The sequence below is a fragment of the Pseudorca crassidens genome, chromosome 10, assembly GCF_039906515.1.
Source record: "Pseudorca crassidens isolate mPseCra1 chromosome 10, mPseCra1.hap1, whole genome shotgun sequence".
NCBI classification, from domain to species: Eukaryota; Metazoa; Chordata; class Mammalia; order Artiodactyla; family Delphinidae; genus Pseudorca; species Pseudorca crassidens.
In genome coordinates this window covers 92024480-92042001 of record NC_090305.1, presented here as the reverse complement: position 1 = coordinate 92042001, position 17522 = coordinate 92024480, and the positions used below count along the sequence as shown (strand labels likewise).

Sequence of the window (17522 nt, the reverse complement as noted above, 5' to 3'; positions counted from 1 at the left end):
CCTTGGAAACCAGTCTGATCCTCTAATACCTATTCTTTGAAAGAACAGGATAAAATGATTATCTGTAAGTATCATATGACTATGAGACATAATTCATCTAAGGACACATCTATACCATTGCAAGAACATCCAGCGATATCCTTGCTAATTTTTTTCTTTTTTTTAAATTTAATAAGCATTTACTAACAGCACTAGAACAATAAATTTTTGAAGGAAAATATATTGCTTAATCCATTTTTATACGTAAATATACACCATGTCATCATCTCAAGCTCTTGTTCAGGTCTTTGCCCAGCCAACTTTAATTCTTATACTTCCTTTGTTTGCAAAAGAATCGTACGTAGCTTAAACTCGTGAATTTACAAAACAGAGAGAAAAGAGAGAAAATCTGAGCCCAACAGTCAGCAAAGGGAATTTGCCTTTAATCCTACTGAAGCTTTCACAGGGTGTGACTGAGTGTGCACTGGCCCATGAATATGGTCTTTTCCACTGAGGGACTCACTGTCTGCACTTCTTCTGGGGAAGGAACGCTTTTCTTTTCTGAATGAAATTCACAACATCATTTTAACTATTCTCAGTTTCCACCTTACAGAATCTGTAGAATCTGAACCCTTTCCCTGTGAAAGCCTTCCCATTTTACTTAATAGTATCAATATTTTCATTATTAATAGCCATTTTCTGAAACATCTACTATAACCCACTTCTTTAGATTCAGGGGTAATGCCATCCTTTGTTCACCCTGGCTTTAACTGAACAAAACAGTTCATTTGCTTGAAATATGCCAAAGAAGTTAAATTTAGAGAGAGTTTAAGAGACAAATAGGATCGAATCCCAGCCTCCACTTCATACTAAGTGTAGAGAGGTGAATTCAACTCTCTGGCCTGCATTTGCCTAAGCTGCAAATGGCAATAACTGTCATGAGAAACAGTGAGGATAAAATGAGCTAATGTACATATGCCAATGCCTAGAGGGATGGGATAGGGAGGGTGGGAGGGAGACACAAGATGGAGGGGATATGGGGATATAAGTATACGTATAGCTGATTCACTTTGTTGTACAGCAGAAACTAACACAACAATGTAAAGCAATTATACTCCAATAAAGATGTTAAAAAAAATGAGCTAATGTATGTAAAGGGCAAAACGTACCGCCTGACACATAGTAAAGAGGACAATGTCCTCGTTATAATTATATTTGTTACGGCACTTTAAAACTTCTAAGGAGAAAATTTTTCAGGTACTCTAAAAGTTTTACAATGTATCACCTTCACCTGAAAGGCAACAGGTCAGCCAGGATTCCCAACCCAAACCCACGATGAGTAAGAAGAAACCACTTCAGGTGAAACGCTTCTGACAAGGCATCAGGCATCCTCAAGTTCCCGAAGACAACACATATTGACGTTCACTTTCTTCTTCTATATTGCTTCACGACATTGCATTTTCCAAAAAGCACGTGAGAGCCTTTCTATTATATTGAAGACAATCCATATAGTTGCCGGCACACTCAAGAGGTAAGTTATAGCATTTGTGAGAAATAGGAAAAAAGGATTACTGACATATTCTCCCTGCCCAAAGAGTCAACCAAGAATAGTGACGAACCCTGAAAGAATTTAATTTCTACCACTATAAACGCATATGTATAAGAACAAAAGAGTAGGCAGTTACCAACATGATTCAAACTGAACCTGAGTCTTTCATCTCCTCACATAATACAGAGACCAAATTCCCAAACAGAGGCCATGTCCCTGCACGTCTAATTAATTTACGATCATACACTTTGGCAATTTAAGACAGATAAGCAACCTGAATATTTCTGCTGGATGGAAAGAGAAATTTACAAAGCTTAGGGGTTGTAAAACCATTAAAATCTGCTCCTTTTCTTCATAATCCAATTTAAAACCACCCATTCAGAATATACGCTGGATTATGAATGAGTATGAACTTCAAACTCTAGTCCATGAACCAGACGCCCAGCTATGCAAAGCCCTTAGTTTACGAACTGATTATGTAAACTTGGGTGCTAGGAAGGTGGAATGTATTTTCTCATGGTATTCCCAATGGCAGGAATGGGTATGTGGTGGTAAGCATAGAAGGATGATGATAGGAAAAAGGTGACCTTGTACGACCAAGTATTAACTAAGATGGTCCCTGTTTACGTTGACTTACGGTAGTTACTCAATAAAGTCACAATTTCAAGAGGTGACCAAGCGAAGACTCCTTAGCCTTTACTTGGAGGATTTGGAAAAGTGTTATTTCTTCAGTCGTGAAAAAAGTGTGGTTCATGAGTTCTGATGTAAAACTCTCTTAAATTGCATGATCTGGACCTGCTTGTGTGCAAAGGACAGGTGGGTGAAATAACAGATAAACAGGGCTCCGTGGAACCTGAAAAGACATTAACAAGCAGGGGCAGGACAATACAGCAGAGAGACACAAACCTTGCACTAATAGTGATGGGCAGACTCCTTATCAACCTCATGCTCTAAGGATGGCATCCCACTGCTGACTGAGCCAAGGAGAATGCTGTCACTGACACCTCCATTCACACTTTCACCAACTGACAGAGATCTAATTATAAATCAATCTCAGTCACAGCCTGAAATCTGCAGAATGAAGTGCAGATTACTTTCTCCAGGGATGTAGTAACAGGATTTTTTTTTTTAAAGAAATCATTTTTAAAGATGCATGCAGGCACACCCTTCACTGCTACCTTATTCTTTACAGAACAGAACGGAAAAAATCAGGAACGGGGTCAAGTTACTCACAGGCCTTCAGCAAAACACTCGAGCAGCAGGGTGTCCCCTTTGAGGATGGTAACGGACGACTCACTGCCACTCTCCGGAGAAGGCAACAGTAGTCTGGGTTTCCTCTGCTTGATTGAATTCGCTACAAAGCAGAACAGAAAAGGCTCAGATTTTTTTTTTTCCAAACTAAGAAAAGTAAACTCCTTTGGCACTCAATCTTTCTTAAAAAATATTTAACCATATGGACCTATGTGTGTGTATGTATATTTACACACACATTTTAATTTATTTTCACACATTTACTTCACATGTTTTTCACACATTTTAATATACTCCCATTTAAATAGATTCCACTCATACCACGAAGCATGGGTTGCCCTTCAGATGCATTAAGTAAGTGTTGCATCAAGTTTTATGAAGGTTATGATTTAACCCACATCTTCAAATTCAGAAGTTCAAACACCGTTCAAGATAATTAGTTTCTTGATGAAAGCCCTTAAGTTAATTGACAGTCAATGGTTTTATATTCTACATTTTAATCATACATGTTCATGTTTGATGGCCATGTGTATTTTTCTTGAATTTAAATGTGCCTAAATATTTGACAAGCTTCCTGGGCCCTGCACCCAGAAATTCTGATTCACGAAGCCTGTGGTGCACACCAGGCATCTATGAATTTATCAAGCTCTTTAGGTGACTCTACTTGCAGTCTCAGGCCCTCAAAGACAAACACTGTTGTAGGAAAGACTCAGAAGCATTCTCAGTAACTGGGTAAGGAAATGTTCCATTTCTTATTTTCCTAAGAATACTTTCAAATACAATGGAAAATGAGGAAACTTCCATTTTCAATGCAAACTTTGATTTCATTTCCAAGTGTTCACACAAATTATGTTTCACATCCAATATCAATGTAATTTGACGCGATATGCAAAGAGTAAACAGGTGACGTGCTGTTGTCAGAGTAGAAGAATGAAAATTACTGGCAGCTCTGTGTAGCCTGCTATAGCTTCCTTCCAAGTGTTTATTTCTTGAAAAATAATTTTGCACATGTAGTATGTGCAATGATTTTTACTGACTGCTGGAAAGATATGACAATATATGTTTGTTTTATTGACCTCAAAGGAAATGATGTTGGCCATATATACCTAGTCAGTCCATTTTCAAACTGAGGGTGTACCAAGAGGAGCCCTTATCCAGCCCTGCCGATGTTACCGGTATATTAGATATCTAAGCATGGAGGGTTCAATGCTGGTGCCAATTTTAAAAGGAATATTTGTCACATTCAAACAAATGATTCTTTTCTTTACAAAAAAACAGCCTACTATATAATTCAGGTTTACTCAGCCATCTTCCATAGAACACGACTGTGGTAAGTGCTCTATGGGAAACACAAAAAAATAAAAACCTTTTCATAGACAAATGAGTTTGGAAAATGCTGCAACCTATATTCTTTCTCAGTGAGTCACAATGGACAGTTGTATATTAAGTACTCCAAGAGGTCTTGCACGGAAAATAACCATCTAACTTTCTTACACCCAACGCTTTCCCTATGTCTGTTACACTCGACCAGTCCTTTTTCCTTTTCTTCATGTAACAGCTCTGAACCAAACTGCTGATCAACCAGGAGAGACATTTTGGGAGACCTATAATAATTACTCCATTAAAAATGTGTTATATATGTGTATTTACTTATGTTAATTATATCATCTATAAGTATATAGGTGTATTTATATAGTTATGCATTTATAAATATCACTCCTTTTTACATATATTTAATGGGGATGGGAGGAAATAGAACCCTCTACGCTAAGGAGTTTTCCTTACTAAGAATATTAGTATTTTAATAAACTCACAACGGTATTAAAGGAAAAATTCAAATTCTAAGATGACAATGAGCTACCGTAGGTGAAAATAAATGTCAACATTCTGCACGTCATCAACTTACCCTTGGAACCAATTTCTGTGGATGAACTCGAGTCATTAGCATGCTTTACTGAAATAAAAAAATGGAAGAAAAAAACTCACAAACATAATGGTAGATGCAGATATCAAAACAGAATGAAAAGCCATAGCTTTCTCTTAGAAAAATTACAAAATGAGATATAACCATGCTTCACTAGAAAAGCACCTTTGGGGATATAGTTGAAAAACATTTATAACGAGCTTAATCTTGAACTACTACAGATGAAATCCAGGTGGAAAAGATACAAATTATAGCTCCATTAAAGAGAACTGAGGTTGCCAAAAGGATGCTATAGTGAAGCCCTGGCATAGTGAATCTACACACAATGATGAAAAAATTATGAACCAAATTAGACAATGGAATGGTCATGCCAACTTTTGACTCCACCAGAGCCAATTACTCAGTCAGTGAACTGCTGGAGATTATCTCTGCCCTTTGAATCTATGGTTCTTTCTCCCACTAATAAGGACTGTTTTCAAATGTAGGAACCCAGACTGGCATCTGCAGAATTAACTAGGAAAGAGGAGCAATTCAAATAAGTTTGCCAATTTGGGAAGGACAAAAAAGCTTGATGTGATAAAAATCGTAATACTGCTTCTTTTTATTTTTGACTCTGTTCTTTTCTTCCACATTGTCAGCCTGCCGGTTTATCCAAAATCACAGAGATCCAGAGCCTGAGACTTGCTTAGAAAGTCCCTGGAATTTCCTCGTGTATTTCGCCCAGGAGAAATGACTAGACCTTCCAGACGTCAAGTGAAATACATTTGTACTGTGAATTGAGATTTGATTTTCTGGATGCAGGAGACAGAGCTACCGTCAATGTACAGCTGCAGATGTCTCTTTCATTGAGATGACATCTCTAGAGTTGAACTAAACACTGGTGGAAAATATCAACCCAGCTCTAACTGGCTTCAACCAGAATAAAATTATAGACACATTTGTATCCCCCATTCATGCTGGCACGAGAAATTATTTGGACTTACAACTGTTAACTGTTAGTTTCATAGGCATTTTCTGCACGATAGTCCTTAATCTTGGGAATGCAGCAAAGCAACAGTAATCATTCCGACTGTCTTTTTCTTCCACATTTGCAAAGTACAGATCTCCCTTTTGGCTCATGTATACTCTTTCATCTTGTTCGATGTGTTCTAATTCTGGAAAAGAAATATCTTGTCATTAAAAGGGGCAACTGTCCTTTATCATGTCTCATCTCCTTTTTTCATTATCCTTTCCTTTATATTAATTTTATTTTATTTTTCATGTCGGCTCTTCCTATTCCTCTCAAGTCTGGTCTTACTATAAAAGCAATTAGTGAGTAAGAAGTAAAATACAAAAAATAACAAAACCCTTGGGAGTGCACTTATCAGTCTGGGCATTCTACCTCCCCTGACCATCCAGGACTCTACCTGTGCTTTATGGGTCTGCACTGGCTTATCTGAAAACTGGTCCAATTCAGATAATGGCCTAATTATTACTCTTATTTTATTAGGATCATATATCTTTAAAACAAATTTCCACAAAAGTGTGTCTGAGATATTAATCTCTCTTCCATGGATGCAGCCTGGAAAGTTGTAAGATGAACGGAATCTGCAACTTGGGCTGCAGCCAAGAGTAGCTTCTTTTGCTTTCTTTCAAATGCTGTACGATTATTAATTTTCTCTGTGGGACACAATGGGAAAACATTTACAGAGCGCTGCTAAGGCACATGCCAGAAGTAGGCTTTACAAGAAACTGGAATTCCAACTCAAGAATTGGTAAAAGTTTTTGACAAATTAAACACAAAAGTTAATACTAATTTCTATGTGTGTCACTGTACGAAGTGGGTACAACATTATTAAAAGAGAAATTTAAAGCTAGCAACACAGATACAAGCCATCCTCAGTTTTGACATGGATAATATCCCAAAGGTAAGTAAATTGTTTGGAATACCAAAAGTATTTCCTTCATAGACATACTTTATCACATCAATAAAATAAATCCTCTACTCTTTCCAGATATGACAAAATCAAGAAACATATTTAGTGGTTTTCTAGTGCTTTCATGTGTATTTAGAACTTAGAGAAGACAACAGATAGAAATAGTTTTTAAAATCTACTTGATTTCACATTGACAACCATATATTAATTTTTTATCTTTATGTTAGTTATCAGTATGTTAGTTTACATGATGCATGAAATTAAAATGTCCCCTTATGGATGCAACAGAACATTACTTACCAATATTCATCCAATAAATGTGTAAAGGTGGGAGGCCTTTGGGAGGGTTGCACGGGAGGACAATTGGATCACCCTCCTCCACTTCAAGAGGGTCAATTTTTTCTTTTGGGAATTTTGGAACATCTGGTATAAAAAATCATTTAAAGACATTATTTAAAATTTATGTTACAAGTAATGTTTTAACGTTACAAGTAATATCTTAAAGCGTTCTTTTTAAAAATTAGAGCATTTTTAATAAATTCAACACCCGAAATCTTGGTTCTCGTATCTCTCCTGCAGAGGAAAATACTGTTAAAAGTATGTGGTGCATCCTTATACAACCTTAAAAATATTTCTGCATCTGTAACTGTAGACAACAAACGTTTTTGCTCTGACATCAATAAGGCAACAGTATGCTTGTGCCTATTTCTCTGTGCAGAGATGTAAGCTGTGAGTCACAGGAGTTGCTCGTTTTAAGTTTTGATAGATAAGGAATCTTTTTTCTCCAAACCCTGTGATTTATTTTTAGGGAGATACTTATTTTCTGTCTTTTGCTTTATTGTAAAGCCCTTGAATGTGATTGGCAAATATTCCATTCAGAGCATAATCAAACTAAATAAACAATTCAAAGCCCACGTGGGGAAAACAGTATGAATGCAATGAAAAGCCAAACATGATCACTATATGTGGCAGACAGAGTCATTCATATTGAAATCACTCTCAGTAAATGAAAGATTAAGTGAAATGGAATTGATGTAGGAAAGGAGAGTTTGCAGTATTTCAGCATATTGTTTCTTTCCCATGCTGGAATCAATTTCCTAAAAATCAATGCATTGGGACTATAAGTCACAACTGGGTAGAAGTTGAAATCTGACACCAGTGCTTGATGTTCTTATGAAGTGATTTATAAAATAGTTTTAGGAATATTCAAGATATATTCTTCCTCAACATTATTTGTACCTTTCCACTTTGTTATGGGAATTTGTGTTATAGAATTACTCAGACTCTGATGGACGAGAAGGACCTTAAGAAGGTACTTATAACCTTCCTGACCTGATGGAATTTATTAGCAGGTTTTCTGTCTCTGTATTTCATTCTTAAATTATGGTTCACAAAAGATTATCATTATTCTTGGGAGTCTAAAGATATACTCATTCATTGTAAAATTTCTTCTTGAGAAGCTTCGTGCAGTTCCTGTATATTTGTTCCCTTGAGCCTCACCCCCTAACCTAACTCTTTAGTGATTGAGGGAATTTGCTGACATTTCTTATCGATGCACTAGCTGGTTACAGTGAATTGCTTTTTGTCTAAATTCAAGGACCTTTCAAGGCTTAACACTGCAGGGGGCAGTGTGGTTATTACACTGCCTTTGCCAGTTCAAAAGGCAGGCATCAGTCATGTGACAGTCCTCAGTGGATTCCCTCATGGTCAACTCATTGTAACAGATTTCTCCTGGTGAGTCTGGAAATACATTTGAGATGGTAACTATATTGGAATCATCCTTTTGCTCTAGGTAGCATGAAATTTCCATCAAAAAATGGGAAAGAATGCTGAGTACGTTCCCTACCTCTACCTTGTAGATAAAGTATCAATACCACCTATTTGGTAAAGACTTAGCTTTGACGGACAAATGTTATGCAAGTCATTTTGCAGAAAGTATACCTTATGCAAGTAATAGAGTAACTTACAAAACTAGTATGTACTCTAAGCTCCAAATTCAAATCACCTTTTACTGAAACTTGCTATAACTGAAGCCCGGTGTTTGCTGGTATTGAAGTTAGCTGTGTTGCATGGCAGTTACTGAATCTGTTTATACACAGATACGAGCAGCAAAAGAGGAAGGGAAACATAGATTAGGAACTGGAAGGAGCACGTAATCCTGTTCTATAACCAGCAAACTTTACAGTGCCAAATATGAATATACAGTTTTCTGGGTGGTGTCTATTGTAAAGTAGCTAATGAAGTTGCACAAAGCCCTAACTGGAAAGCCTCCTCTTCAGTAAAAATTTAATAATTCAAACAGAGAGTATCGCCAGTGAAGCACTATCATCTTGCATTAATTAAATCTACATTATAAAATTCTAATTACAAAAATGTAACTACGTTATTCAACTGGCTTCCAAGGCATCAATAATAAAATAAAATAAAATTCAGAAGTCTACAAAACCTTTATCACACACACACCATAAATGTTTGGAACAGCTTTAACCAAAGATGAAATTAATACCTGGAAACAAGGAAGAATATTTATATATTTAATAATTTAAGGTCTAAGAATAAACACTGTAAAGGACATAAATTTGTCAGGTTTTCTTAAGTCTTACTCTTTGACTCTGAAACTATTTAGCGAGCCTGATGCAAAGCTAAAAAGTGAACATGTTAACATCCACAGATAAATGTGAAATTTAATTACTCCAACTTAACAGCAGGCATGAAGTTAATTCAAATAAAGAAATGAGTCTATTTAAAAATAACTCCAACCAATGACTTTTGCTAATTGTGTTTCTCTGGTATAAACATTAGCATTGTTGAGTCTGGACAGATGCAATACTTTAAAAAATGAATTGTAAACAATTGTTTTTCTTTTGCGTGAGCCTACTACCCTGCTTTAGCTTACCAAAACATTTCAAATAAGTGCTCCATCATCACCAAAAACAAAATAATTTGTGTTTCAGTAAGACTGGACTTGACCATGGAATGGTCTCTTTGAAAAGGGATCAGAACCAACTTCGACATCAGCATCTACCTAAGTAGGGCTTTAAAAATGTTTGGAAATCCCATAATAATCAAGTCTAGATGAAGCTATAAACATTTTGTCCCTATCAGTCTACCTGCATCAGAAAATCAAGCAAATCATAGCACTCATCTCTTGACTGTTCTCCAGTAACTTTCCACATTTATTATTCAGTGTAGCAGACAGATTTCTAGTAACAACTCCAAGGGTACAATTTCCTGAAAACCCATCTAGCATGAAAAACCTTTCCTAGAGACAAAGTAGCTGCATGCTAGTCTTCTTATTGGAGCTATCAACGCATGGCAAACCTGCAAACACAAACTCTCTAGGGGCTCTACAACTTGAGGTGCTGACAATTGGTTTTGAAACTCATCATCTTAATTCTTTCAACTTAATATACTGAAAAAAATAACATCTCTGTACTTGAAATACAGAAGACTTCTGAAAAAAGTATTTTTTATCTATAGGATAGCCTACAGGATAAACTAGGCTCTAGCCCAGACACTAAAACTAATAGCTATGTAGCTTCAGACCAATATCTTTACCCTTCTGTGCCCCCTTTTACTTTTCTCTGGCATCCTAGAATCCTTCCAACTCATCTCTCTGGGGTCCTCAAAAGTCTCACTAGGTTAGAAATTTCTTAAGAGCAATCTGTAGAGTCCCACCATTCCAACACACTTAACGGTAAAGAACTGTAATGAAATGGCATCAGAGTAATTTAATTAAATACAAATCTTTCTAACTAATCACTTCAATGAAAAGATACTGGTGACTGAACCACCATCAAGTTATGTAAACTACAGATTATCTTTCTCTGGCACCCAAAGAATAAAATCAAATCTCCCTATATTCTCTACCTCTCTGTGAGTCTGATAATCACTGCCAAGGTATGTTCAACAAAGAAGCATAACGCTTTCTAACTCATCTAGAAGATGTGTCAACAGAATGATCAAAGCATAGGCAACACTGTGTAGCATCGCGTCATACACTACTCTGGAGCCAGCTGCCTAGGGCTGAATCCTGGCTTCATCACTTACTATGTGACCTGAACCTGTTACTTAATGTGCTTCAGTTTCCTCACTCATAAAATGGAAACTGTCATGACATCTAATACCTTGATTTGCATCAAAGTTTAAATAAACAATTTCATATAAATCAATTAACATAGTGCCAGGCACTTAAAAATCACTCAGTATATGTTGGCTCTTATTCAAATGTTTTCACTTTGCATGGTACACCCAGCCACATTGTACAGAGATGAGTTGGGCAAAGAGACAAAGAGCTTTCCTTTGCTGCTGTTTCTGGTTTTTCGTGTAGCCTGTATCATAACAACTTCTGCAATTTTATGCAACTATTTGGAACTAACTTTATTAAAGAAACTAGGGAGGGGGCCAGAGGGAAGAAACACTATATATTTCATGGAGAACCTATGACTTGTTTAATGAATTATTCTGTACTGCCCTTCCTATGCCAAAGAACTTTATCTATTTTGACTTCTCACTGTTTACAGGACTGGCCTGGAGAGTTTTTGAGTGTGTTTCATTTCCCTTGAATGTGCTCGGCAAATTGCTTACAGGCTGGCACCGTTATCATGAATGCATGCTACTGAGCTCACATGCTGTATCACCCTTAACTCCAGTCTCTGTCTGCAAAGAGATTTAATTGATTCCCATTTCCTATGGTGTACCCCATTAACCCACTTAGAAGTACAGAGAAATAACATTGCCTTTCAGCCTATGAATTCACAGTAAGGAAGGACAACCAATTCAGCCCATTTCATTCTAGTCATTCACATACTCTGACGGATGAGAGCAAAATCCTGGGCCTTAATTAAACCTTTAAAACTCTAAGTTGCACTCTCAACTGAACAAATTGATCTTCTTTGGTTGGTTTGCATATATTAGTAGAAGAAGTTAACATATGCTACTGGACCCCTGCTTTTGCTAGCCCTCCCAAATCAGTGCAGTAAATAGCCAAGGTATGTCTTAAGGAAATTGACCTGAGGAATCTGAGGAAGCTGTACAAATGTAGAAACCCAGCACATTAAAAATTCAAGTCGGTTTCCATTAAAACAGTATACAGATGATTTCATCCCTAAGCCTGCCATTTCTTACATTACTTTAATAGTGTGTAGATATTGCATTATTACTTTTATTCATTCTCTTATTCTTTAGTCTATGAACTAATAAGTCAATCACTGATAATATGCATTCATGCAGCATCAAGACAATGTAGAGGAGGAAGAATAAGACAGGATGCTATCTTTCTCACTTCTAAGCAACCTGATTAATCATGTAACACTCAAAACACTCCCCCAAACAGTAAATAATGCTTTTAAAATTCCATCGAATTTACACATGGATATTCCTAACACTACTAATTATTGCTAATGTTTCTTCTTGTAATAGTCAAAAGTTAGAAACAATCCAAATGGCTATCAACTGGTGAATGGATAAACAAAATGTGGTATACCTGTATCATGGAATATTATTCAGCCATAAAAATGAACACACTACTGATTTATCCTACAACATGAACACATCACAAAGAACAGGCTAAGTGGAAGAAGCTAGATGCAGAAGATCATATATTGTATGATTCCATTTACAAGACGTGTTCAGAAAAAACATTTATAGAGGCAAGAGTCAGACTGGTGATTGCCTGGGGCTGGGGAGAGAGAACACCTACAAATGGGCACAAGGAATCTTTTGGGGATGATGGAAATGTTCTAATACAGGCTTTTAATGATAGTTATACCAGAATTTTTTTATGAAAAAAAGTCCCCGATTGTGTACCTAAACACATAAAATTTATGATGTTAAATAATACTTCAAAAATTATTTGAAGAATACAAGGTAAGGAAAATTAGTATAGGCTAAGACGGACTGAGAATGCTAAGTGGAGAAGGCTGATCTGTGCCCTGAAGGATGCATAGTACTGAACAGCCAAAACAATTATTTATAGCATCCTTTTAACTCCACCGACATCTGTCATAATGAAGGCAAGAAAACAGCTCATGTTCTCCCCAGACCCACTCACCACACCCACAGGATTTAAGTTTCTTGGTACAGGCTTTGTTTTGTTCACTGCTATATCTCAAATTACTAGAAGAGTGTCTGCCACATGAAGGGAGCTTAATAAAGATCTGTTGAATAATTCACTAACTCTCCATGCCATATCTTGGAAAATCCATTTAGTTAAATGATTTTCCCCATGTTTGAAAACAGCACGTTGTGTTTGGTTGGTTGGTTTTCTTTTACTCTTTCTTTTTTCAGCAAACTCAACTGCAATTTTGTTAAAAGCAGAAAAGTAAACATGGTGTATAAAGGTCTGTTTGTAGGGAGTAATAACCAGATTTTTAGCTACTGTACTTGTGTTCAAACTTAGGTGGATCAAGCCTTTAAGGTTGGTCTAAAGAAAAGTTTAAGAAATGAGAGATACAAACTCTAAAATTCAAATTACAAAGTTTAATATAAAAGAAGAATCAATTCTTTACAGCTTAAGAGAAGAATCAATTGATAAAGGTCGTAGGAAGCTTTAAATGGTCTCTGACCATTTGTCTCTGACAAATTCCTAAGAATTGGGGTGGCAGTCCTATTCAACATGTAAATGATTACAGAAAGCTGTTAGATGATGAAGTAATTTCAGGAGGGGCTGGAAATGATGCATAAGAAACCTAATTTATTTTGCTCTTTTCTATAGCAGCAGAAAAGATGGAGCAATTACCCACTACATAGCTCAGATTCAACTCTTCATCTCTTAACTACAATACTAGCAGATTCTGGCCAGAATTATCCTTACATTGTTCATGTTTTCACTTGGTCTGCTTAGATAATGAGAGAAAACATTTTTTTTAAATCCTCGTTGTAGAATCTTATACTAAAGTGTGCCATTTCCTTCTCTGCAATAGGTCTAGCAACTGCCTTTTTCCTTTGTGTTTCCATAGCAACCACTAGAATTCAGGTTAGGGATCACCCTCATGCCTTGTCTTCTACAACAGATTTTTAACATCTCCCTTTCTCTCCCTCTCTCCCATCTTATTTCAGTCAATTAGATATATATTGTATAGTTACAGTTCTATGTTATAGACTATAGTATAGTTATATAATATAGACTGTAAGTATAGCTGTATAGTTATATGATTTTATGATTCTCAACCAGTTTTCTGACCCAGAATTCATGAACATTTCCTACTATCATTTCAAACCCAAACTCCAGAGGCCAATTTTCAACACTGTATGCCACTGCTCTGTCCATTATTATTCTATAATATCACACTTAATAACCGAGAATATCTAATTAAGACAAATCAGTATGCTACATACTTATTAATTTTATATATATTAAAAGGTCATTTATAAAATAAATGTAAAGAACAAAAAAATACAACACTCTACCTACCACCCATCATAAGAAAAACATAAAATCACCATTATCTTTCTGTTTGGTGCAGATCCTACCCCTTCCCCATTCCATCAGAGGTAACTACCGTCCTAAATTTTGTTTTCATCATTTTCTTGCTTTGCATTATAATTTTACCACATGAAATGACACTCCTGAACAATATGCTATTAATTTTTACATATACTGACCGACCTTAAATAAATAAAATCACCCTTTTTTTCTAAGATTTACTTTTATTGTTCAACATATTCTTAAGGTTCATCAATTTTCACTGCTGAGTAGTAATTCTTGTATGAATATACCACAATTATTTCATTCTATCACAAAAGAACTTCAGTTTTTTCCAGTATATTTAAAAAATACAAACAATGCTACCACAACTATTGCTGGTGCACGTGGGTAAGGGACATGTGCACGTGAACAAAGAAATGGAATTTCTGGGTCATAGGTGAGAACTTCTTTAATTAAGGAGGCAGTGACTAATATTCTCCACAGTCCAAGCAGTAAACTATTCTCATCAGTGGTGGATACGTGTTTTGGTAGCTGCACATTCCCACCTAAAATTGTTACTCTCGGACTTTGTTATATTTCCCAATTTTGTGGGATCAAATGCTTTTATTATTTGAGTTACAGTAAATCTATTTCTGATTACTAATGATATCAAAAGCATTTTCATATTTTTATTGGTCATACCAGTCTGAGGTGCAAGTTCATGTCTTTTACCACTTCATTTTTTGTTTTTTTCTTAGAGGATGGTAAAATTATTTATAAATACATTAGTATTATCTTTAGTTATATTCATTGGCCATGATTTTTTTTTTTCTGGGTTATGGCTTACCTTTTCCCTTTTGTCCTAGGGTCTTTTGATGAAAAGAGAATCTCAAAATCAAATGTAGTCAAATTATCCTTAATGGAGATTTAATTTGTCTTAAGTAATCTTTCTCTACCCTGATGTCATAAATACTTTGTCCGAATCACTTTCTAAGTTAAAAAATTTTTTTTCCTTGCAAAGTTAAGCCTTTAATCCACTTGGGATGTATTTTTTATACGATGTGACCTAGGACTTGAAATAAGTGTGTCTCTATGTGGATAATCAGTTGTTCCATACCATTTAGGGGGAGGGAGGAAGGGAGGGAGGGAGGGAGGAAGGGAGGGAGGGAAGGAAGGAGGGAAGGAGGGAGGGAGGGAGGGAGGGAGGGAGGGAGGGAGGGAGGGAAGGAAGGAAGGAAGGAAGGAAGGAAGGAAGGAAGGAAGGAAGGAAGGAAGGAAGGAAGGAAGGAAGGAAGGAAAAGAAAAAGAAAAAGAAAAGAAAAGAAAAGAAAGAAAGGGAAGGGGAGGGAAGGGAAGGGAAGGAGGAAAAAAAGGAAGAAAGGAAGCCCATGCCAGCTCTTTCACACTACTTTCACATATATGAGGGCTGGTTTATGGGTCCTCCACTGGCCCATTTGTCTAACGCTGTGCAAAACCATAGGCTTCAGTACATTTTACATTGAGTTTTACATTGAGTCTTGTTATCTGATAAGACCAACACCTCCTAACATTCTCCAAGCTTCTACCAAACCTTGCAGTGTTCCTCAAATACATTTGGAAATCAAACTGGTCACGTTTCACAAACAGACAAACTAAAAACAAACTAGAGAGTTTTGACTTTGATTATTCTATACATCAAGTCATGAAGAATTAAACTTTTAGCTTTACTGAGTCTTCAGATCAGTGAAAAAGGTATTTTTTTCCACATCTATATCTTTTAAAAATGTTTTCCAATAAATATGTGTACTTTTAATACCTCCTTCTTGGATTTATTTTCTGCTTCTATACTATTGTTCCCCTTCGCTCTCTTTTGAAGTTTAACCTGTTATCTAAAGATAACTTATTAGGTAACAATTTTAAGATGAAAATGAAGGAGCTAAGATTATTAATTTCCATCCCTTCTTTTCTAAAGTATTTTGAAGATGAAAAAAATCTCTCTCCTCATAATACTTTAGCTGCCTCAAGTCTGTTTTGTTAAGCATAATTTCTACTATCATCACTTCAAAATACATTCTATTTTCCTTTGCCATTTCTTATTTGGCCTTTGAGTTAGACATGTTTTAATTTTGAAAGATATAAGACTTTTTCTAATTTTCTTTTTAATACTGATTTCTCCATTGTATTTTGGTCATATTTACTTCCTAGCTAATATACCATCAAATATTGAAAAACATTCTACAGCTTTAGGTATAATGTTCGATACATGTTCATTAGCTAGAGCTCGTAAATGGGTTCTTTAAATCTTCTATGGGTTTTCTAATGTTTCCTCTGCTTGAGCTACCAAATAATGAAACAGATATGTTAGCATCTCTCATTACTATGGTAGATATTTCTCTCTCCCCTTGTAGTTCTTTTTCCTGCTTCAAACATTTTCGTATTATATATGCCTAGTACATTAATCTCCAGGAAGCCTTTATAAAATAAAGTTTATAAAATAAAGTCTATTTTGACTGATACTAATATAGCCATACCTACTTTTCTTTTGAATAGTATTTACCTAGTCAAGATATTTATTCAAGATATCTATTTATGTTTTCAAAAGATGGGACATGTTTTCCATCCTTTCAGTTTCAACAGTTCTATTTTCTTGTGATTTAGATGTGTTAAATGGTAAATAGCTTATAGCTTTTAAAACATTTTGGAGCATTTAGTCTATCTACTTTCACCTTTAATGAGTGATATACTGAGATTTCTATAGTTTTTTCTTTCTTTTTCTCTCCTTTCTTGCCTTGTTCTTCCTCACACCACATAGTTTGATAATCATTCACATTTGCTCTGTACATTTAATGTAATTATTCTGTAAATTTTAAGATGCATATATTACCTGTCAGAGTCTAAATTTGAGCTATATTCTCTCCTCTAGAAAAATATAGAAAACTTAAAGAAATTTAAACCCAGTTCCCTGTCCCAACTTTGAGGATAACGCACAGACGTTTTTCATTATTTGTTTTTCCAAGGCTTGTGTACATTCTGCTCCTCCAGCATAAACCGTCCATATCCTGGAAGGTCTACGACTTTGAGTCTCTTCAGTGTCTAGAACTCTGCAAGAAGAAATTTCCAAATGGCAACTCTTGACAGTTTCATACCTAAGATTTTTTTCTGTAAACCCTTTGGTTAGAATCAAGTAGTGTTGGATACCTTAAAATCTGGGAAAATAAATGACCAAACTTGGAAGTCAGTCATCAGAGATCCCATGCTGCAGAGGCCAGATCTGATAATGAAGAAGTTGCTTACTCTTTGGGATGGTTATTGATAAATAACACTCTTAAGAGTAAAGGAGCTTGCAGTTTTCCATGATCATGATTTATGGAAAATATTACTACAATATACTAATCACTGGTTCTCCTCTCCTAGGGGGCACCCACAATATTGAACTTAAGTGGGCCCATGCCATTTGCTCTGCCCCCACCTAACAAACTGTGAGTAGAAGCTGCCTGTGTAACTTGTTGTTGGAAG

The 17522-nt window shown here is 35.9% G+C and overlaps 1 protein-coding gene across 12 annotated transcripts in view; it reads right to left on the bottom strand.

Annotated features, from left to right (window-relative positions):
- The window catches only part of CHL1 (cell adhesion molecule L1 like), a 197039-nt gene that overhangs the window by 54203 nt on the left and 125314 nt on the right, over positions 1-17522 (bottom strand). For 9 of the 12 annotated variants that reach the window (XR_010947129.1, XM_067755229.1, XM_067755232.1 and 6 more), the window contains exons 5-8: positions 6920-7042; positions 5687-5857; positions 4686-4733; positions 2762-2882 (exon numbers count right to left, since the gene is read on the bottom strand). Coding sequence is in view for 11 of the 12 variants with exons in the window: in XM_067755229.1 (XP_067611330.1) it covers positions 2762-2882; positions 4686-4733; positions 5687-5857; positions 6920-7042 (463 nt within the window). In the remaining variant the exon portion in view is untranslated. Of the gene's footprint in view, positions 1-1270; positions 2539-2761; positions 2883-4685; positions 4734-5686; positions 5858-6919; positions 7043-17522 lie in introns of those variants that run through there. The other 3 variants (XM_067755227.1, XM_067755228.1, XM_067755233.1) reach the window with 2 other exon arrangements.